General features: G+C 48.4%; 1 protein-coding gene across 1 annotated transcript in view; it reads left to right on the top strand.

The window, feature by feature from the left end:
- SLC22A16 (solute carrier family 22 member 16) overlaps positions 1 to 23,422 on the top strand; it is a 963,109-nt gene that overhangs the window by 822,745 nt on the left and 116,942 nt on the right. Inside the window, exon 7 of the mRNA XM_069607763.1 lies at positions 3,138 to 3,237. Within this exon, the coding sequence (XP_069463864.1) occupies positions 3,138 to 3,237 (100 nt within the window). The remainder of the gene's footprint in view (positions 1 to 3,137; positions 3,238 to 23,422) is intronic.

The raw sequence follows: 23,422 nt of genomic DNA, 5'->3' as shown, positions 1-23,422 counted from the left end.
AGGAAGGGGGTATACTGTCAGGATCCAGGATTGGAAACATTGGAACCGCTGGCGGTTCCGACGGTGAACAGTCTAGTCCTCAGCCAACATGGCGCCGGAGCCTATAATACCAGGCTCCGCCCACTTTTCGGCGCGTTGTATCTGTGGCTTGTTTACTTTCCCAACGCTCCGACTTTGGACTACAGCTATCCTGTGTTTACTCCCTTGATATCTTTCATTCTGTTCCTTCCCTGTGTGTTGATATCTCTGTCTGTTGCCTTTTTCTTCCCGTGCTCGCTAGCTTTCTACTTTAGTTCGAGGTCACCGCCGCTGTCTCTTGTTCGGTTCCTCTCCTCCTCGTACTCATCTCTTTGCTCTAACTTTCTGGTTTTTTTAACATTACTGCTGCCTGGTCTTCCTCCTTTTCCGGCCACGGAGGTGCTTCTTGCACAGGTCTCCGCGTCCTTTAACAGGAGCTTCCTAGCTGGTTCCGCTTTCGGCGGCACTCTCAGCCCTTCAGTCTTGTACATTCTGTCTCTAACGAGCGCAGAAGCGCTGCGCTTTGCCGCTTCTGCGTTACCTATTCCTACCTCCTTGACGTCTCGGCGTGCTGCTTCCCGGCGGGGTTCTTCCTTCCTTCTCCGCCGTAGTAATATTGCACTACGCTGTTTTGGGCTACTCAGAACATACCTACCTTCCTCTTCCTGACTTGACAAGATATTCTTCTCATATTCTCAGCTAACCTTCATAGACTATATTTGATCCTCCTTTCTTTACCTATCTCTCGCTCCGGGTTTAAGACCCTTCCACTCTGTGTCTTGACATTTTCTTCAGTAGCACTGAGTACGTCCTTTTACCAAATATCCTGGAAATTCAACCTTAAAGATTTCTAAAGACCCCATCTTCGGAACCCATCTACGGACTAGGATTTTTTCTGCCTACGGGCTTTTTCCCTAGAGCTGAGGCTGGCCTCCGGGGGTTCCCCTGTGACAGGCCTACTCCTCTGTCAGGGTGGCCTCCGGAGGGGCCAGACCTTACCTTCACGAAAAGAAGACCAGAACTCAGAAAGGCAAGGGACCAAGAGCTAAAGAGAAACCCAGCAAGACCAAGACGGATCCTTACGAAGTTACCTCGGAGGAGTCAGGTGAGGAGAAAGGGGAGGTGGACTCGGATCTTGACAGCACTTCTTGCCTCCATGTCATCCTGTGGCTCACTGAGGTTTATGGCATGAAAGCTAGATAATTCTCATCTTAAGTACACATTTTGATGTAAGAAACCTCCCCAAGACGTATTCCATCAGGTTTCCTTCTGGACGCAGTCTTCCCATTGTGCCACTTGTGCCACTGGGAAGTAATCCCACATAAAGAATACATGTCCAAGCCTTTCAGCTAGGTAAGTGACCCTTCTATAGACAAAATGTACTCCCTACTGGCAGGTGTTTGGGGACTCAACCAGTAACGGTCTTGGGGACTCTTAGGTCTCGTTGGCATTTACCCACAACACAGGTTTCAGTGGTAAACAGGGGGCGCTTAGCCAAACTAAGCAGCGATTTATAAAAACAAAACTCGATTGGGAGATTCCCTTAGTTATGACACCCCTGTTTTAGTGCTTCAAAACGCTAATTGCAGACTTTTGAAGAACAGCTATTTAACTATTTTCTTTGTGAGCTAGTATTGTATTTCATTCCTGATGTCTAATGTAAAAAATACTGTTGGTAGGTTGATCTGAGGGTCTTAAGGGCATGGTTTACAAACCTTTCTATAAAAGAAAAGGAAGGACAACAATTTACAGGGCACAAAAAATAAGGTCCCATTTCGAGGATAAACAAAAATAGCACGTGGAACCCGTTCCTCTTCCTCTTACCCAATTACTTGAATATTGTCCAAAATGGTAAGAAAATGAAAGTGATCAGTAGACATTCAATGCTTTCCAAAAGACACATTGCAGAACACTGAAGAGTCAATTTAGCGAAAAGAATCATGAGGAAAAAAAAGAGAGAAACATTTTTTCTCATTGCCTCCAGGTGGGTGATTCATGTGAAAAAAAGGATGACACATTAGGTAAAGATTCCCTGCTAAGCACTGAACAATATCAATGTTTATCAATATCAATTTTTAAGGAACCCTGGTTGATTAGAGGGATGACTACCAAGCGTGTTAAGGAAGCTCCATTTGAACCTATCACTTATTAGTCAGGTAACTACGGTGTCCAGTCATAATGCCGAACCAATAATGTCGAATTACAAAAATGTCGAATCCAAAAAGTCGAAAACAAAAATGTTGAATTTTTTATTTTTTTATTTATATATTTTTTTTGGGCTCTGGGGGTAAAAAAAAGGGGTAAAACAAAAAGAAATTTAAAAAAGGGGGTTGGGGAGGGAACCCCCCATTTCGAAAAAAAACCAACCAAAACAAAAATTCGACATTTTTGTTTTCGCCTTTTTGTTTTCGACTTTTTGACTTTCGACATTATTGGATTCGACTTTTTGACTATAAACCAGGTACTACTATAGGTAAACAACTGCTTAAGGAATTTTACCAATACATGTCATCCCTGAAAGATGAGATGAGCAATGCATGCCTTTGAATGTGTAATTCATGTAGGCAGTAGACACAGGTCACCCTAGATAAAGAGCGATAATGCGAGTACTGCACAGGCTGAAACATGTTGAGTAAAGTCTCCTACAAAGGAAGGAAGCGATGAAGAATAGGAGTCTAAGCAAACAGTCTCTCATGTTGCAAATAGTTTAAGTAGTTTGTTATAATTGTTTGTTGTGGATTGTGTATATATACTGTTGTAATGTCGGAAGAGGGTTAAATAGCATTACAAATACAATGCTTGAAATTAATGAATGGGACATTTGGAATACAATCTCGCAATCATAAAATATGCTTTGTTTGTAAGGACATATGTTCCTTGTGAAGATATGTTTGTGGAGAGGTTTTGTTGAGTTTAAGAATGTTTAGGTATCGTGCTTGTGACTTTCTCATGTTAAAAACAGTATGCCTCCTACATGTGTTGATAGGGTAAGAACTTAAAAAAATTGTATGGCTTGGACCTTAGTTTTTTGTTCAAGGACTGTGACATAAATGCAAATATATAAGGAGTAAAATTAAAACATCTGCAAGTCTTACTTCTTATTGTGTTTCATATTTCAGGTCACTTGCTGTTGGAAGCGGGAGTATGATGTGTCGTGTAGGGAGCATTGTGGCCCCATTTTGTGTTTACTTGATGGATGTTTGGATCTTTTTGCCCCAGGTAATTGTGTGGCTGAATGCATTCATTATTTTACCATGTAGTTATTTCTAATTAGCTGTATCAAGCCAAGATGGCTTTACTTCCAAATATTGCTATACGGCATAACTTTGCGAGCAAAGGTTATAATTTTCTGTAACATTTTAACTGAAGATGAAACTGTTGTGCTTATTTCTATTTTATTACCTGTACTTAATAGCACGCAAAGCTTGGCGGGCATGACTGATGCAGAGCTGTACAATAAATACGAAAATGGTACATCACAACATAAACACAACACATTTACAAAAAAGAATAATACGATTGAAAATATCATGTTTTAAAACAGTGTTATAACATTCAGAAAGAAAAAGCCTCTCAAAATGTTAAATCATATACAAATAAAGACAAATTCAAGAGTTACTTAAGCATTGGGAGAAAGGCAGTGTATTGTATTCCATCCAAAACAGCGTTTAAGAGAATGATAGAGAATTCCAGAAATGTGGCGTTGCCACAGAGAAAGTCTACTTAGTGGTGTTAGAGGAGTGGCCACCCTCACTGTTAAACCATGCATTGTCTGCACCACATAGTGATGTATTGTAACCATGTTTTCTACAGTGCATTAATTACTTTTGCCTGGCCTGAACACTTCCACCCATCCTTGTTTGTCAGGCCATCTTGTGCTAACAGTCAGACAGACCTGGGTGAGAAAACTTCAACTGCTCTCGCGGCACAATCCATAGGACATGTCCCTGCTGTTGATCTCTGCAGCTGCCACAGAAAAACGTCTTTACGCAATCACGTGTTGCCATGGAAAGGCAGACGATGTGTTCGCCTCTAGTGTACATCAACACAACCTTTCTCGGTTCTCACTTTATTATCTGTTTTTGCTTCTCGTGGCTTGTTCTCACTGATTTAAACTATTTTCAAATCTACATTCTCGTTGTGCCAAATCACTTTCTTCATCTTGGTGAAAGTATAACAGACGCATGCATCATGTGCATCAGTCACAGTAATGGTTTTACAGCAATAATTATACATTTTACTGATGCAAGATAGATTGATGGTATATGCATCAGGAGAATGGATTTTTAAATGAAGTATTTTGAGCTTGAAAGGATCTTCAACTTGCATGTCTTGCATGTCTGCATTTAACTAAGCATTTACAGGCAATGGGCCTCATCACGACTTTGGCGGTAAATGTGGCGGATTATCCGCCGGATCTAATAGCGCTAACGCCAAGGCCCCCGTCGGATAATCCGCCAGATCACCAGTTATCATGCACACGCCCCGGTCCATGGCATTAGCGCGAATAGCGCAAACCTTTAAATCCGGCGCACCGTGCGCTACCGTCATGTCGCGCTCATAGCGCGCGGGAAACGCGTCACCGATGGAACGGGAAATAAAGCGGCGGCCATCTTGGAAATCACAATCCATCAGATATCACAGCTTCTGGAAGCCATCCATGCGAACCATGGCCAAAACATGTCTCAGGAGCGCACTAGGGGCAAGTCCGCCCTGGACACGGTGAGGAAGCCCAAATTCAGTGACCAGGAGCTAGCAGTACTGGTCGAGGAGGCACAGATACACCACGAGGAGCTGCAACAGCGAAAAACTAGTGGCCAGCGCAGCCGTGGCATCCTGTCACAGCACAGGAGTGCAAGGAGGGCCACTGCAGGAAGCCCACCCCCACCCGAACTCACACCTTGGGAGGAGAAAATGACAGCCCTGATAGACGTTGAAACCATCGAGGGCATTGGTGGAGCGGAGGCAGGGACTGGCATCGACCCAACGGTAGGTGAGTCCCATTCCCAAATACATGCAGCTGAAAGTACCACACATGCAGACCCTTAGTGAATGAAAGCGAAGACATGTGTCTGAGGTACTGCATACACCCATAAGTGAGGCCTACATCCCTAGAACGGTAGTGCTGCCTAGACGACCCCGTACGTGCAGTGCATGAATGACAGGGGCAGGGGATAGACTTCCATAGCCATAGGACAGCTACGTAGAGTTGGAGTGTGCATGAACACACCCCCAAAACCCAGAGCGCAGTGCACCCCAACCACGCATTCCCGTGCAGTGTACCTCCACACACATTCACAACAAGCACCACATGGCGACTGAACAGAATACAAGTTGAATGCGTCATTGTTACTGTCTTCAATCACACTTGTTGGCATGACCTGCATCACACAAATCTATGTAGCATTGAACTCAAACCACACCCTATGTACCCCACAGGCACACGTCGATCCCAACGGGACGAAGATAATGGGGAGGAGGCCACACCAACACAGCGCCCACAACACCACGCCTCCACCAGCATCAGCATCCCACAAAGAGGCCACAACGAAGGGAGACGACCCAGGCCAACACCCACCTCACCTTAACGCAGCCCCGTCAGACAGCAGCGGCAGCCACATGGCCACAGGGAGGCGACCGCCAGCTCACCCCAAGCCACCATTCACAACCCTGATGCTGAGGGAGAGAGGTCTGCATCGGAGCCCGACGTGGGAGCAAAACCTCCACGTGGCCATAATGCCGTAGGACAACACTCTCCCGGAAGTAGTGAGGCTGAAGGAATGATCACACCCCAGGGAAGCTCAAGCCCAGGCACAAAGCATGCAGGGAGTCGACATGTGCCTGTGCGTCGTGTCCGCACACCGCAGCCCAACGTCGACACGCCATCTTATGGGAGCCCAGAAGACCGGCACTCTGAGCCAGGCAGCCCAGTCCAGGCTGGCGCCATGTCGCCATGCAGCCCCCTCCACCCCCCGACAGCACACAAGTCGTAGGCCACCACGTAACGCACCAGGGGAGCCCTTCGTCACTGGGGCAGCAGTGATGGGCCGACTCAACACCATTGAGTCCAAACAGGCCAGGGTGGAATCGATGGCGAAGGTGCAGAGCAGGCACATCAAGGCAGTCAGTCAATCAACAAGGCATGGGTGCAAGTACATAGCGCGGGACAATGCGCGTACACGCCGAGTTGTTGAACAATGTACCGATGCCCTGACAGGCTTTGGCCAACGAGTGAGGGAGTTGACGGAGGCAGTCTCGGCACTTGCTAAACAGACATGGGAGGCAAACAACGTCATGCGACAGCACGTGATGGCCACCGCTTCAGTCACCTCGTCATCGACCACACCCACAGAGGGTTCCCTCGAGCCATCTCCTAGGCGCGGGTCCATGTGCCACCTAAGGGCACTCACACCGGAGGGGCCCAGAAAAGGGAAGCGCCCGCGACCATCCTAGTGGTGCATGGCATCGTTGTTGTTGCCCTGATGAGACACATGTGCCTATCTGCACAGTTGGGGGTAGTCTACTGGGGGGAGGGGGGATAGTGTGCTGGGTGTTTACTGGGGGGAGGGGGGATAGTGTGCTGGGTGTTTACTGGGGGGAGGGGGGATAGTGTGCTGGGTGTTCACTGGGGCCAGGGGGGATTGTTGGATGTTAAATAAATCACGTTAGAAAATTCACAATGCATGGACAGTAGTGATTGTCACTGATGCAAATCAATGTTGAAGTGACATATTTCCGATCTACCCATTACCCATTTACAAAATAATCCATCCATCAATCCCTGTCTGGCCAACCTCCCCTCCCTCAGCCCAATCCTTTGTGCATGTGCAACACATTCAGGCACTTCATCGCCCTCACTACCATCCTCAGGTGGATGCACATGAGCATCAGGGGGCAGTGGCACATTTCTGCGACAGCAGATGTTGTGCAGCATGGCACATGTCAGTACAATTTAGCCTACTTATTCTGGTGCATATATCATTGCCCCTCCCGTGCGGTCGAGGCACCGGAAGCGTGCCTTCGCCAGTCCAAATGCCCTCTCCACGCAGATCCGTGTACGGGCATGGGCAAGGTTGTATGCCCGCTCCACCGCCGTGTGTGGGTGATGCACAGGGGTCATGTGCCACGTGTCTTGGGGATATGCAGACTCACCTGCAGGGGTGAGGAAGACGGTATGGGGACAAGGTAAGTCCAGTGGGTGTACAGGGCTCTGTCATCAGTGTCATTTTGCCTTTTATATCATTTGGCCTATAACATTGTGGAGTGTGCTATCCTACGGGCACGATTGAATCAATGGGGTACTCTCCACTTGGTACGCCTATGTATCTGTATGTAACAGTACTCATTCAGTTGTCGCAGGATAAGGGGGCACTTCCATCTACTTGTGCATGACAGAAGTGGCTGCCTCATGTGTCATTGCAAATCCATTTGGCTACAGTTGCATTTGCTGGTTGTCACTGCTCTGTACTGTTCTCCATGCATTTCCCTGGCCATTTTGGGGACAGTGTTCGTGGGATGAACATTGTCATTACTCGGCCTACTTATGTGTGGTGCGTTTGTGGTTGTGCCAGCTTATGGTTTGAAAATTAATTATTGTCGGGTGGGCAGGGTGGGAATTCTGTACTGTGTCAGTGTTGGGAGCCATGGTGCTATGCACACAGGAGGCTTTATTGTGGTGGGGCTTCTATATGTCACGGTGCCGCCACATGTCGTACATCCTGCATGGGTGTGTTCTGCTGTGTTGCACATGTCCGAGGTTTATCGGGCAAGGTGCTTGAATGTGTATGCTGCAGTAATGCTGCTGCCTATTGTGAATGATGGATTCTGTGACAGACACCATCTGTTGTGGATTGACATGCTTTATGGTATACATTTGTACTCACCCAGTAGCCATGTGTTTTGCCCTCGATGCCTTTTCATGTATGCCGGCAGGGTACTGTTGCGCAGGACCATGGAGTAGTGGTTGGATCCTGGGTAGCGGGCAGAGAAGTGGATGAAGGTGTGGTTGAGACCACATTTCATCTGCACGTTGAGGGAATGGTACTGTTTCCGGTTTCTGTAGGCAGCCTCATGTGCCTGGGGTGGTACGAGTGCCACATGTGTGCAGTCCAGGGCTGCTATTACATTCGTGACTTGGGCAATGGCATAGTATTGACACTTCAGCTGGTGCAGCTGTGCCTGTGTGGCTGGCAATGCGATGTGTTCGTTCACATGATTCAACAGTGCATCAAGCACCTGTCCCAGTATGACACTGAATGTGGACTGGCACATTCCATGCATCATGGCAACGGTATGTTGGTAGCTGCCAGTCCCAAGAAATTGAAGCACAGACACGAGCTTCACTAGGGGAGGTACTGCCGTGCTGGTGGCTATGCGGCTGCCAATGTCACCCTGGATTGTGTCCAGCTACTGGCTGATGGTCGCCATGTCCAGCCGATAATCTGTCACCAACTGACCATCAGTCAGGGCCCAGGGTGTTGGCCTGACCCTGGGGATGGCTGGCTGCCTTGCTGGTGCTGCTCTCCAACTCCTTTTCCTCATCCCCACTGACCCCTGCACTCCCAGGGCCCTGGCCTGGTTGGCTGGCCTCTGTAGCTCCAGACGCAGCAGCTAGAAGTCAACATCAAGGCTCCTAGCTCCAAATGGCAGCATGGTGTTGGGGAGGGTGTGTTGTGCATGGGTGGGTCTTTTGTATGCCAATGATTTGCAGTGGTTCCACCTGGGTCCTTATTGCTGTCTCCTCCCTGCTCCTGCTGGTATAATGGTGTTGGGGAGGGTGTGTTGTGCATGGGTGGGTCCTGTGTAGGCCTCTGGTTTGCAGTGGTTCCACCTGGGTCCTTATTGCAGTCTCCTCCCTGCTCCTGCTGGTGTAATGGTGTTGGGGCAAGTGTGTTGTGCATGGGTGGGTCCTTTGTAGGCCTCTGATTTGCAGTGGTTCCACCTGGGTCATTATTGCTGTCTCCTTCCTGCTACTGCTGGTGTAATGGTGTTGGGGAGGGTGTGTTGTGCATGGGTGGGTCCTTTGTAGGCCTCTGATTTGCAGTGGTTCCACCTGGGTCCTTATTGCTGTCTCCTCCCTGCTCCTGCTGGTGTAATGGTGTTGGGGAGGGTGTGTTGTGCATGGGTGGGTCCTTTGTAGGCCTCTGATTTGCAGTGGTTCCACCTGGGTCCTTAATTCTGTCTCCTCCCTGCTCCTGCTGATGTTGGGGAGGGGGTACTGAATTCAGCACAGATTCCGTCCCTCGTCTGGGTCGAAACCCGGACTGGAAAGGATCAAAATAACTGGAGGTTTCCAGTAATTTAGATAGAAGGGGAGAGACAAGGGCTTTCAAAACCTTCATCAAAAAAGGAAGGAGGGAAATCGGGCGATAGTTGGCCAGAACCTCGGGATCTAAGGAGGGCTTTTTCAGCAGAGGGATGACCAGCGCATGTTTCAAAGAAGCAGGAATCACACCAGTGACGAAAGATGCATTAACAGCAGTCACAGGGCTGGGCACGCCAGCATCGTGCCTACACCCCGGTGGCTGATGAAGACACACCCTCGTATGCCTCATCATCAGGCAGCCCCCCCAGGCAGGACAGCCCCCACAGGCAATACTGCCCCCCCAGGCAGGACATCCCCCTCAGGCAGCTAAGAATTGAGGGCCTTGCTAGAGGACACAATAGGCACGTGAAGGCCATCAGCCATGCTAATAGGGGTGCAACAAAGATCATTGCTAGGGGCAATGCCTACACGAGGATGGTGGTGGAGGCATCCACAGCATCCATCACAGGGTTCGGGCAGGGGGTAAGGGAACTATGCGAGGGGCTCTCCACATTTGTCGGACAAATGAGAGAAACCAATAACCTCTCCCGGCAGCATATTCAACTGCCTACCTCCATCTCCTCTACCTCCACCACCCCCACCAGGTAACCCCACGGCAGAGGTCACAGCACCTGCTGCTACAGCCCTCTCCCGAATCCGGTGCACATTGTAAGTGGCCACGTACCCAGTGAATGGACTGTGCGCTGTCGGCCTAGGGTGCCATCACATGGACACATGGTTGGGTGGGAGCAGGGGGGTCTGTGTTCTGGGGAGCTGGTGGGGGGTGGGGGGACTGTGTGCTGGGGAGTTGGTGGTGGGTGGAGTTAGGGGGGACTGTGCTGGGGGGTTGGTGGTGGGTGGGGGTAGGTGGGATGTGTGTTGGGAAGTTGGTGGTGGGTGGGGGTGAGGGACTGTGTGCTAGTGAGTTGATGGTGGGTGGGGAGAGGTGGGACTATGTGCTGGGGAGTTGGTGGTGGGTGGGGAAGCGGGGGCTGTGTGCTGGGGTGGTGTACAACCATAAACATTAAAGCCTGATCAAAACTGAAGAAATGCAAGGACATTTATGATTGTGTACTCGTGATTTTTATTCATGTGCAGGTTGTGTATTGGGCCCGGTCAACGTGCTAAAATAAATTATCTATCAGTGCCTGTCGGACAAGCCTCCCCTCCCTCGCCCCATCTCTGTATCAGCCCTGGCTCCCACCACTTGGTCATTGTCATCATCATCCCCTGGGGGTTGCCTGTCTGCATCGGGGGGTACGGGCACATTCCGCCTGAGGCAAATGTTGTGCAGCATTGCACATGTCAAGACAATTTTCTAACTTTGTCCGGGGCATACATGAGGGCCCCTCCACTGCGATCTATGCACCTGAATCGTGCCTTTAAAAGTCCAAAAGTGCGTTCGATGCATATGCGTGTCTAGCCATGCCATGCCATCGGCATGGTTGTATGCGTGGTCATGTGGTGTTCGTGGGTCACACACAGGGGTCATCCGCAACGTGAGCTGCGGGTATCCTGAGTCACCTGCATGGGAGGGAATGACAACATCAGGCATTTGTACTATGCATGAGTCTGCAGAATTAGAATATTTGGCCATTATGCACCGTGGGCATTCCTGTGAGCAACAGGGCCATGCAATGTGTATGTGTGATGGGTGTACATCCTTCCTATTTCATGCCATGCATTATATCCCCTGTACATGCACCGTGTGTTGTTGAGGTGGCTGTCCTGTGGCGGCTGACGGTTGAATGCACATGGGATGACTGTTGTGGCACGGGTGGACACAGCACTACAGGTAAGGGGGCGTATGGTCCACTTTTCCTCATTATGAATTGCCATGAACTCACATTGAATTGTAATGGGATGCACTAATACTCCCTGCATTATTTGGGCAAGGGACACCAGGAACATTGTGCCCCGGGTTACACCGGCACCACTCCGTGGATATGTTTGGGCCAGTGGTGCATGCAGTGGAGTCATGGCTTGATCCAGGGTAGCAGGCACAGCAGTGGCTGATGATAAGGTCAGACCCACAGGTCATCTGAACGTTCATAGAGTCGTAGTGATTGCGGTTCCTAAAGACTTCCACTTGGGACTGCGGAACAACCAATACTGCATGGGTGCAGTCGATGGCTGAAATGACGTTGGGCACTTGTGCTGTGGCATGGAAGCGTGCCTTGAGGTCATTCACCTCGGCCTGGATGGCGGGCAGTGCGATGTACAGGTTGGCATGGGGCAGCAGGGCATCCAGCACCTGACCCAGGGCTGCACTGAATGTTGACTGGGCCATGCAATGCATCATGGCCACAGATTTCTGGAAAGTGTCAGTCCCCAGGAACTGCAGGACTGCCACCAGCTGACCAGTGGGGGGCACAGCTGTCCAGATGGCAATCCTGCTCCCAATATCGTTTTCTATTGTGGCCAGCAGCTCAGTGATGGTCGCCCATCCTATATTGGTACTCTGTTACCAACTGGGTGTCACTGAGGGCCCGTGGTGATAGCCTGACCCTGGGGATGGATGCACACCTTGATTGGGCTGGTCTCCTCCTCCTCATCCACAACCCCCCTATGCTCCCTGTGCCCTGCCCTGGTTATCCAGCATCTGTAGCTCCAGGTGCAGCACGTGAAACTGCATGTCAAAGCTCTCAGCAGAAAATGGCAGAATGGTGTTGGAAAGTGTGTTTGGTGCCTGGTTGGATCTTATGTAGCCCTCTCGTGTGCATTGTATGTACCTGTGGCTTTATTCCTGGGACCTGGGTTCATTTACCTCCAGCTGGAGGCTGTAGGTAATTCCAGCTGTATTATCGCTGGTTTTCGGGCAGTAATACCGCTGGACCTGGAGTTGTGATAGGTCTGTGATAGCACTCTGTGTTGACAGCGGTTTTACCCTCTGCTGTAATAACGCTGGCTGTAATGACGTCGGCTGTATTAATGCCGGTCCCTTTTGGGCCTGGCGCTAATTTTGCAGGGCCGTGATCGGGCGGATCGTTATTCCAGGCGCTAATACCGTTAATACCACATTCAAGGGCTACCGCCCGACTTGTGATCAGGCCCTAAATACAAACATTTCACACAATGGGGTACTCCAGATAATATCTCAGTGGACTTTCTCAGGCAAAAGTTCACACTTTAGGTAGCATACCCTTTCTGACTTTTCAATGTGATTAAAAGTCTCTCTGGGGAATTGATTTACATGTTTACTCCTTGGAACTCATTTGACACAGTACTTGTGGAGCAGGAGCCCTCCATCACTGCTGGAGCAGTGTCCGCCGCCTTTGGAGAGACCCCTGGCCAACTTCCAGCCTAAAGGTAGGCTGTGGTGCTAATACTGCTGCCACACCTGATTCCAGCCCTCGCCCTGCGGACCCCAACGAAATTCAGAAAAACGTCCTCTACAATTTTCCCCATGTGCGCCTGATGCCCTTATCCACAGTTCCGCCTCAGGGAAATTAGCAGAAAGCACCATAACTGTACATTCCTCCATTGACTGCCATGAGGTTTGGGCAGTTCAAAATGGCCGCCCGGCACTTCGTGCTCTCAGCCTGACGACGCGATTGGCTCGTGGCCATACTTAGGAGCCTATCCCTCACCCGTACACCCACGAAGGCTCACCTTCTAAGGCTCAGACCCTGTTGTGAGCCTGTCAGGAGCTGCCAGAGCCCAGGGCCTGGAACACTGTCCTGCTGCCTCACTCCGTGCACAGTACTTCCCCCACACGGTAAGCGCCATCTATTCAAGATCACCTTGTCTTATTGCAGCTATAGGCCAATACGAGTGTCCACCTGCCTCCCCTCCCCTTACCTCCTTGATCAGCTCCCTCCAATTCTAGCCACCCATCTCCAACGCTGCTGTACCCTCCTGAACTACTGGAACTCCACCCCTAACTCTACTGAATCCCTTATTGTAAGCTCCAGCGCTATATTCGCGCCGCCCTGATCGACCTGCTCTTCATGACAATCTTCACTACACCGCTCATATACTGCGTTAACAAGTGTGGCCCCTGGCTTGATCAAATGTATGCACCAATCTGTTGACTCTGTACATCACTGTTGTGCTCTTCATACTTCTAATATACTGCTGCAATACTGAGTGCCCTGCAATCTGTTACTTGCACAACTGCCACTCTCACTGTCTACTTACCGCCGTTAATACTGGTCCTCAATTTCCCATAATATTTGCCCCAACTTGCTTTATCACATCTTGATTTGCCATGTTGCTCCCAATGCACAATTCAACCATGCTGTCTTAATGTGCCCATCTTGTACCTGGCCTAATCTGCTCACCTTGATTGTTGCCTACTTTGCCTTTCGTGTTTTCAGTCATATGCATTAGCCTAAAACGCACGCACGCACATCGGTACTACCTCCACTATGCTGACTGTAACTAATGCAGCAGCCCGCGCCCATCGTATGTTTTAGCCTTTGGCAGTAGTATAAGTGCATATCTTAAACTTCTAGCCTCCTGCGTTTATCCTGCTCTTAATCATTGTCGCCTACTCTGCATATCAGCCTAAAGCACACAACCTAACTGTAGCCTACCATGCCTATATTATTTTTCTAACTCTACTGTGCCTGTGGTGTGCTTTAGTCCACTGCTTATTCCAAAGAGCACACCGATAGTGGCCTACTATGCATATATTGCTTTCGCCAACATAGCCTCTGTGCTCACCATCACTGTCTAACAACTGCACTAGCCTAATGTGTATACATTGATTGTAGCCTATTGTGCATAACTCTTTTCTCCTCACACTAACTACCCACCAGCTCCCGAACCACACTCCTGCCACATATTAGATGCACGCTTAGACGCCTCTGTTCTCCCCATCATGCTACCTAAGATCTCACATATAGTGCACAACAAAGGTCCCCAGACCTTTGCTCTCAATACTGCGCTCCACCTAGCTATCCTTGTGACATTTGCTATGGCCGCCACAATTCTGGTACCCACACCTATACACCCTCATCCTAGATTTCATACGTATTGCACTGCAATACACTCACCTCCCACTCCACTAGACCATCACACCACACAGTCACAACACCCCAGCCCAGTAGCTAGAATTCACAGACTCAGAACCCGCACACTACCCAGACACTGGTTATGCGCACATCCACCTCTCCCTGGGAGAAATAACAGATTAAGCACCCGCACTGCACCCACACTTTCTACCTACTGTAGCAAGGGTCATGACACTCGCCCCTTGCCTCACCAATTTTCTCGAGCAATATCGTGCACTAAGCCGCACACAATCTCCCACAACAAAAAATGTACCACATCACACTCCAAAATGAACATAACCAAAATGCAACAATATCCAACTCTCAAATGCGCACTACTGAGTGCACGTTCTCTCCCTGCACATGCCTTAGAGATAAATTACCTATTATCCACCCATAATCTTGACCTACTTGGCATAACTGAAACGTGGCTCAATGATGCCTCCTACCCAGCGATTTCACTAGCCCTACCTCAAGGCTATGCCATCCTGAGGCAGGATAGACTGGACAGAACTGGAAGTGGAGTTGCCCTTATCTACAGAGACTCACTGTCCATTAGACTAGCAGACTCTAGCACCTGGGGTGGTAATGCTGACATCCTATCAGTTAAATTAGCGCTCTCACCCAACAACACAATCAACATTCATATCCTGTACAGGCCTCCGGGCCCACCCGCAGACTTCCAAGACCACCTCTCCCACCGACTCAGTAACAACATTAGAAAATCTTCCAAAATTCTATTACTAGGAGACCTAAACCTAGGCTTCAATGACCCTAAAGATGAACCTGCCTTAGCTCTAGCTAAGGAACTATTAGATCTAGGCTTTTCTCAAGGAGTAATCTCTCCAACCCACTCCAAAGGCTCTACCCTTGACTGGGTCATGGATCACATCTGTGCATCCAACATTACCTCAAACACCGCCTATCCTTGGACAGACCACACCTGCATTGAAGTTGACATCCCCACAACCCCAAGCTCCAAAGTTCTCACCCTCACGCCACCAGCCTTAATTAGAAGTTCAAAAAAACTCAACGCAGATATCCTCCGACCTTACCTCAACAACCCATGTCTAGCACCCCCATTCTCTCAGGATCCTAAAGTGTTAGCAGACATCTTTAACGCCACACTTGCCAACGCTATAAACTTTAGCCCCTCTTGAGAACAAGAAAGAAAAAAAATCCTTCCACCACAACTCTTGGTTCTCAGATGAACTCCAAGGTCTTGCTCACAAAAGAGGCAGGCACAAAAAAACTGGCAAGCAGACCCAACTCACTTAAACAGGAACATATTCAAACAGATAGCTCTCCAATACAAAAAAGCAATTATCACAGCTGAAGCTAACTCTTTTAACGACAGGATCTCCAAGTCCAATTCGCAAGTCAAAGAGATATTCATAATCTTCAATGAAATGGTCAAACCTGCGGTTAGCACAGAGGAGGTAATCAAAGACAAAAACTGGTGCGCAGGCATCCAATCTGCAATGCTCAACAAAATTGATCTCCTCTAAAAAAAAAATTCATAACCATTGCAAAGCCCTCCCCAACCAAAATAACAACCAGCGCACACAAGCAAAGCAGAGAGACCCCCACCATACCCAATTCAACTTCGGAGACACTACCGAATCTGAGCTCCTTGATCTCATCAAACACCTCAAACCATCACTCTGCAAAGGAGGCATATGCCCCCCCCCCAAATTATTAAGGAATGTGCCAAGGACTTAGCACCGGTGGTGACTGCATTAATTAATGCTTCATTTAGAACAGGCTCTGTACCTGACAGTCTGAAAGAAGCGTGGGTACGCCCCCTCCTAAAAAAAAACACGTTAGACCCAGCTCAGCCCAACAACTACAGACCGATAACGACAGTCCCATTCCTTCTAAAAATCCTCGACAAGGCAGCTCACAACCAGATCCAACTATACATAGAATCCAACTCTATATTGGGAAAAAGACAATCTGGGTTCCGGGTTTCGCATAGGACATGCAACAGAAACCGCCCTACTAGACCAAATCTCACAGATCATTGACAAAAGTAAACCTGCCCTGCTCCTCCTGCTTGATCTCTCGGCAGCATTTCATTTGGTCAACCATAAAACCCTAACCACCCATCTCACCCAGGCAGCCCGCTTTTCCACACAAGCAGCTTCATGGATTACGTCCTTCCTGGAAGGCAGAGCCATGAAGGTATTCTCTAACATAGCAAATGCTGACCCCACTACCATACACTGCAGAGTCCCCCAAGGTTCATGCACAGCCCCCACCCTCTATAACCCCTTCACTAAACTCCTCTTCGACCTACTTGACTCCATGGGTATAGCATATACTAGCTATGCTGACGATACTCAAGTACTCCTACCACTATCGGGCTCCTACCACCAAGACGCCACTGCCTTACATCATATCTATGCCACTATCCAAGATTGGATGGCTGTTAATGGCTTGTGTCTTAACGGGGATAAGACTGAAATCCTTATCCTCAGGCAGAAAGCCATAATAGCTAAACTTAGTCCCCAATACAGCAACTTTAACATCGATAATTCTGCCATCACAGTATCTTCCTCAGTCAAGACACTAGGTACCTCATCACGACTTTCGCGGTAACCCTTAAAACCGGCCGTCGCACTATTACCGCCGGATTTAAGGGTCCGGCAAATCAGGACTTGGGCGTATTTCGCCCCAGCTCTGAGCTGGGGGGAAATCCACCGAAAATTTGTGATATTACCGCCGGCGGTAAATCCGCCGGCGGTAAGAGCGCGAAAATTCCCCATTGAGCCCAATGGAGAATCGGGCATTCCCAAATGGGCTCAATGGGGGATGGGGATTAACATTACCGCCCAACTCGTGATGAGGTCCTAGGTGTCCACATCGATGCTAACCTATCTATGAACAAACAAGTTAGCGCTATAGCCTCTGCGGCAACATATAGCACCAAACTTATCAATACCATTAAACCTTACCTTTCTGCACCCAACTGCTTTGCAATAGCCAGAGCAACTATAGGCACCAAACTCGATTATTGCAATGCACTTTTGGCTTTTACATCCTCCAAAAACTTACACAGACTACAAATTATACAAAACAATGCCCTACGAGCTGCCCTAAGCATTCCCAGGAGAGACCACATATCCCAAGCCAGACAAGCCGTGCGGCTGCTCCAGGTCAAAGACCGCATTCCACCCAAAGTCCTCACCATTACGCATAGATGCCTCAACAACACAGCCCCCTCATACCTATCAGAAGCTATATCAAGATCCACCTCAACACGCCCGACCAGAACTCAGTACACAAACCAGTTACACATCCCCCGTATACGGAGAGCTAAAGCCAGAGGGCTAGGCTTCTCTTACATTGCTCCCAAACTATGAAACTCACTCCCTGCCCTCCTCAGAGCTGAACCATCCATTCATGCTTTCCAGAAAAGTCTAAAGACCACTTTCTAGAACTAGCTCAGTAAGCAACACACTCCTAATGTATATTGTATTATAAATATAATTTAACACTATGTAACTATGTATATTCTTTCTATCCAACAGTCACTTGACAAATGTACAAATATGTATCCAAATATGCTTTTGCTATGTAATTAATGCCACGTGATAACTCTGCAACTAAGTATGTTTCTGTAACAAGTGCCACGATGTCTTTGGGCTGCTGCGCGCTATACAAATACGAATAAAATAAAATAAATAAATTAACATCTTGGGCAAAGCCTTGGAGTCCTAGCAGAAGGGCGAAATAATATTCATATTTAAAATAATGTGGACGTGAACTACCAGCAAATGACCGACCAAATTTCCCTTTTGAGCACCATGGAGAAAATAAATGGTAAAGTGCTAGGGGCACATCTAGAGGAATGGGTGGAATGAACAGATAGCATTAGTCATTTATAAGGAGGCTTCCACAGGGGAGTCAGTACAATATATCAGGCTTTTGGGCTGAGACTCTGATTTAAACATCTTTTATGCTTAGAAAGGAATCCCTGTACCTGCTGGTTGTCGACCTCAAAATGAATTAAATGGGGTATAGAGAAAATAACTCTGGGTAACCCAAATTGAGAAGAGCATACCCAAACCCATCACCAAGGGCATAATCAATGTATACTTTAATAATGTGGCTACTGTGAGGTGGGGTCTAGGCGGCAAAAATAAAAATCAATTTCCAGTCGAGAAAGGTGTTTGACAGTGCTGTGTCTTGGCCCCAACACTATTTTCCATGTCTAAATGGGATTGTAGAAGAAATAAGACCCTGGTAGCAGGTGCCCCCACCTTAGAGAAAACAATAGGTATCATTTTGTTTGCACAATGTGCATTCTTGATCTCTCACACACACCAAGTGGCCTTAGGAACCTGTGAGCAACCTCTGTCTTTTAAGGTGCTTGGAAATAAACACCACAAAAAACAAATCCAAGTCTTGCCATCAAAGGTCAATGACCAGCCAGTGTCTACATCTGCGATTAAACTGCTTGCCACCTTTTTCACGGCTGTGATGAATCAGAGGATGTCTTCACTTCTTTCCCGGGGGTGGCCTCTTCCCTTCCCGCTACCTGATCCTGACCCTGGGGTGGCTGTATGAGGGACGACTACATGGGAGAGGTGAACCTCAGTGGGATGACAAGACATCATTGGAGGAAAACAAAAGGCCCCCTTTTCCTTTCAGGGATACTCCTTCTCCTCCCATGTTTTAATGGCATATTGTAACCCTCACCGTCAAACCACTTTTATGTAACTGCCACTGAGATGAGAAAGAGGAACAGAGCCGTAAAATGACTAGAGCCGACAATCAAACTGAGTGGTCTAGTCTTTGTAAGCTACGTCGAGCTGCCAGGAAGTTTAAATTCCCAACAGCTAACAGAAGGCATGAGGATGCTGGGTGAAGCCTGGAGCTGCGAGGAGACTCGACAGCAAGTAAAGGCAGAGCCCGCCGGTGAAAGCAAAACCAAAGTGAAAGCTTACTGTGTGAAGGGAAGTCGAGTGGCAGAGGACCCGCCGCCTGTGTCGGAGAGGCAGTAGGAGCCGCGTAGAGGGGAACCAAATGTGGCAAAGCTACATCGGCTGACGGGATACACAATGAGCCAGAAGGCAGCTCGGAGAAGCAACGAAGAGGAACGAGAGACGTTCAAAGCACCCAGTAAGCCCAGAGAAGAGAAACGGGTTACCGGGGTGCCTGAGAATGCATGCCGCTCCATAAAAGTAACAGAAAGAATGCTGAATGAAACATGTGAAGGGTTTAAAGGGATTTTGAGCCATACGACGAACGGGTCACTGGACCCATATTTGAAAGGAGGAAATGTAACAAATAGTAGTATAAATGTGGAAACTAACTTTATAAAATCGCCAGTAAGAAACCAACAGTGGGCACATATCTCTTTTAGGGTAAAAGAGAAGAACACTGCATGTAAATCCTGGCAGAAGAGTATACCAGGCAAAGTAAAGCAATTGAAAGAGTTTGTACATCAAGTGATTGAAGTGTTTTATCCAAGGCCTGGCAGGAGAGTACACCAGGCAAGCTTAAGTGTTGAAACCCTGGCAGGAGAATACACCAGGAAAACCTAGGTGTGTGATAGACTGTATCATCAAGTGTTTGAAAGACTGTATCCAAGATCTGGCAGGAAAGTACACCAGGCAAAGTGAACAGGTGTGTGATGACCAACAGTGACATCTCAAGGAGGACCCATGCCCTTGAAAGTGTGAGTTGTTTCTTAAAGTGAAGGAAAAGCCTGGCAGGGGAGTACACCAGGTGACCTGCAGGTCTGGGATCCACACCCAAACTTCAAGTAGTAGGAAAGTAACCCAAGGAAGAGTTATACCTTTGGGATTGTGAAGTGGAAGGGAGTTGTTCCCTGCAACTGTGAATGCACCAGGAGAAGGGTGTTACCCTCTTGGGATACAAGGAACCTGGTTATTCTTTGTTGGAACGTTCTTGTTTTATTTCATTGGAGAGAAGAGAAACCTGGGAAGGAGAGTCATTCCCTGGAACTGTGAATATTGTTCATGGAGACCTTTTTCCTGGATGTATACCCTTTAGCTGGAGCAGAAAATGTGTGCACCTTGAGAATCAGAGACATTGGGCCTCATTACGAGTCCGGCGGTAACCGCGGCGGTAAAACCGCCTGGTTACCGCCAGACTTGTATTACCATTCCGCCTCCGTGACTCCCGGAAATACCAGGGCATTACGACCCTGGTGTCCTGGGAATCCCGGAGGCGGAATGGTGTAAATCCCCATTCCCATTGAGTTCCATAGGACTCAATGGGAATGGGGAAGTGGAAACACCGGCACCATCTCGTGATGGTGCTGGTGTTTCCACGTCCGCCTGCAGGCGGGAGGTGTTCAACCCCCCAGGTCAGACCTGGCGGGAAGATCACCTCCCGCCTGCAGGACTCGGGATTGGGCGGTCCGGAATTAACAGTGGTGGCGGGTTTACCGCCACTGTTAATTCCTGACCGCTTGACCTGTAATGAGGCCGAATATCCTTAGCACTTTAGAGTTCGTTTTTAGAGTGTGAGGGCTAGGATAGGATTTCGGACACTGGATGTTCTTTTTTTTTTTTTTTTTGGACTTCTTGACCCTTAGTTTTGGATGAGGTAGGGAAGATACCTCTTAGTGTATTGATTTTATTGTTCATTTATAATGCGCTTAATACCAGCGAGTGGTTTCGGGATTCGAAACCTGTGTTGCGCTGTTATCTTGCTTCCAAGACAAACGCGTTGCCCTGATCTATCCTTCCTTAATAAAAGTCTATAACCAAAACCATGTGTCCGCGTCTCATTCCTGGCTCTTCACACTACCTAGAATTTTGATGTAACCATGATGGGAAATGGAGCAAGCATATTAAGCAGCGCTTGTGAAGCGATGCAGAGAGGTATTTTCTTTCTCTAACTCTAGTGGGAACAATGCTGTTATGCTGTTGAAAGGACCTAAGCGGTAACCGCTCCAAGATTGACTTGCAGAATTTATTTTTCTTAAAAACCTTTGGTGGCTCCCCAGAGTGCTCCTAATGAACGTATCCATAAGGAACTGGGATCGTGTAGTATTGGCTATGTAATGGCGATAAGACCCCTAATCTATTGCATCCAGCTTTGGTTGAATATTCATCTTGAAAAATATAGAGATGCAGTGAATGACATCTTGGGATCCCAGGGAGAGCAGTCGTTATCATGAACTAGGCATTTTAGGGATTTATGTGCATCTTTGGGACTAGAAGGATTGTGGCTTACCCCACAAAGTATTTTATAATAGTATGAGGCAACAGGCAAATGGGGTCCTTTTGGTATGGACACTGAGCAAGCTATTGAGTATGATGCGCATTTGTCAGGTATAGGCACTGGGGATAGAGCAAAATCTGTAGGATCTCTGAAAAATGGCGATTAGGAACTAAGAAACACTGGTAATTTATGAGCAGCTAAGGAGGGTTTCTCCATTCCAAGATGGCGGCCAGTGATTACAATTAGCACAGGAAGTTAGAAGTGTGTCAAGGTCATGGCAGGCATCTTACATTCATAAGTTGGGTGACAGGGTGGCCAACCACAAATAATCACGCCGACTCAGAATGCAAATCCAAGGGTGTTATTAACCTTCCATAGAAAAACTGGACGCTGAATTTGGGTGTTCTCTGGGTTCTCAGGCTTGTGGTTTTTTGGGCACTCAGACTGTCCCTCACTATCCCCACTTTCCCGGCCTCTTCTGCCCCACCTAACCCAGGCATCATTAACGGGTATGTTAGTTGCTATTTGATTGGTGGCCCTGAGCTGTCTGTTTCTGTCTTATTCTATTTAGGGGCATCCCTAAAGCGATGGCTGACTGGCTCTTTAGTCGTCTTCTAGGCTTTCCCTAACCTAGCCCACTTAGTAGTCTTAGGGAATTAGGGATGGTGCCTTCTTTTACCCAGTGTCACTCTTCTTTCGAATGGATTGCGTCCTCCCATGTATTCCTCATCTTTTGAAATCTTTGTTTCCAGCTTTAGCTTTAGCTGCTTCAGAAAAACATTTCGAAGGGCTTGTGTCCTCCGACGTATTCCTTATCTTTGATAATTCGTCTCCAGCTTGCTGGCCTCGGAAATGTTTTCTCTGCAGAGGGCGCTGCGCGTCGACGTCCGCCGAGTCGATGTCCCTCGACAGCCACCATATCGGCGCCTACGTCACCATGCCCATAAATAGCCACGCGCGGTGTCCATTGCTCAGTTCTGTTTTTCCGCGCTTCGTGGGGCCACGGAATATCGTTGCTCAGTTCAGTCAGATAAACCTTCTAGATTTACTCGAAAATACCAACTCGTTCTCGATGGCTTCTTCATCGGAACCGAGAACGCCACGATCCGGCTTAAAAAAATGTCGAGACTGCAGTAATAAAATGTCGATAACGGATCCACACAGGATCTGCTTGTGGTGCTTGGGAGCCGAGCACCATTGTTTGGAGTGTGAGGACTGCATGTCTATGACGGCGAAAGCCTTGAAGGAGCGCAAGGGGAAGCTCGAGAGAGGTAAGTCAGTCAAAACCTCCTCGAAAGTTTCTTCGGCTGAGTCGAGGCATTCGTCTCCTTGCCGTCGAAAGCATTCCCATTCTAGATCTCGAAGTAGCTCCCACCATTCATCGAGATCGAGACACTCAAAGAAGAGACGTCGAAGATCCCCTTCCTCGTCATCTTCTATTTCCACAGAAAGGGTCTCCTGCCCCACAAAACACAGTTCTCAGGCTAAGTGGGAGGAATTCAGGAAGAAAATGCTAAGCGTCTTCGAGAAAGCGGCCTCGACCCCCTCGAAGACAACTGAGGGTGATACCCCGGGTGAAAAACCCAAAAAATCAAAACGCCGCGAGTCGCTGCACCTGGCGAAAGATTCCACCCGAGAGCGCCACGGGCCATCGGGTAAGAAGGCACCGTCTTCGACGCCGGCATCGAAGATCCCTTGGACGCATGGATCGGCGCCATCAACGCTGTTGTGGAAGGGTTCTTCGACGCATCGGTCGATCGACTCGATGCCATCGTCGACGCCGACATCGACGCCAATGAAAGAGAAAACCACGGCTACTTCACAGCCAACGGTGATACCAAGAGCCTCCGGCACGACGACGAGACCGTCGTCGACATCCTCGAGTAGGATCCCAATCCTC

Source organism: Ambystoma mexicanum, chromosome 4q (genome assembly GCF_040938575.1).
Source record: "Ambystoma mexicanum isolate Mex_15411 chromosome 4q, UKY_AmexF1_1, whole genome shotgun sequence".
NCBI classification, from domain to species: Eukaryota; Metazoa; Chordata; class Amphibia; order Caudata; family Ambystomatidae; genus Ambystoma; species Ambystoma mexicanum.
Note: the sequence above shows the minus strand (reverse complement) of the source record. Positions and strands in the feature narration are given on the sequence as shown.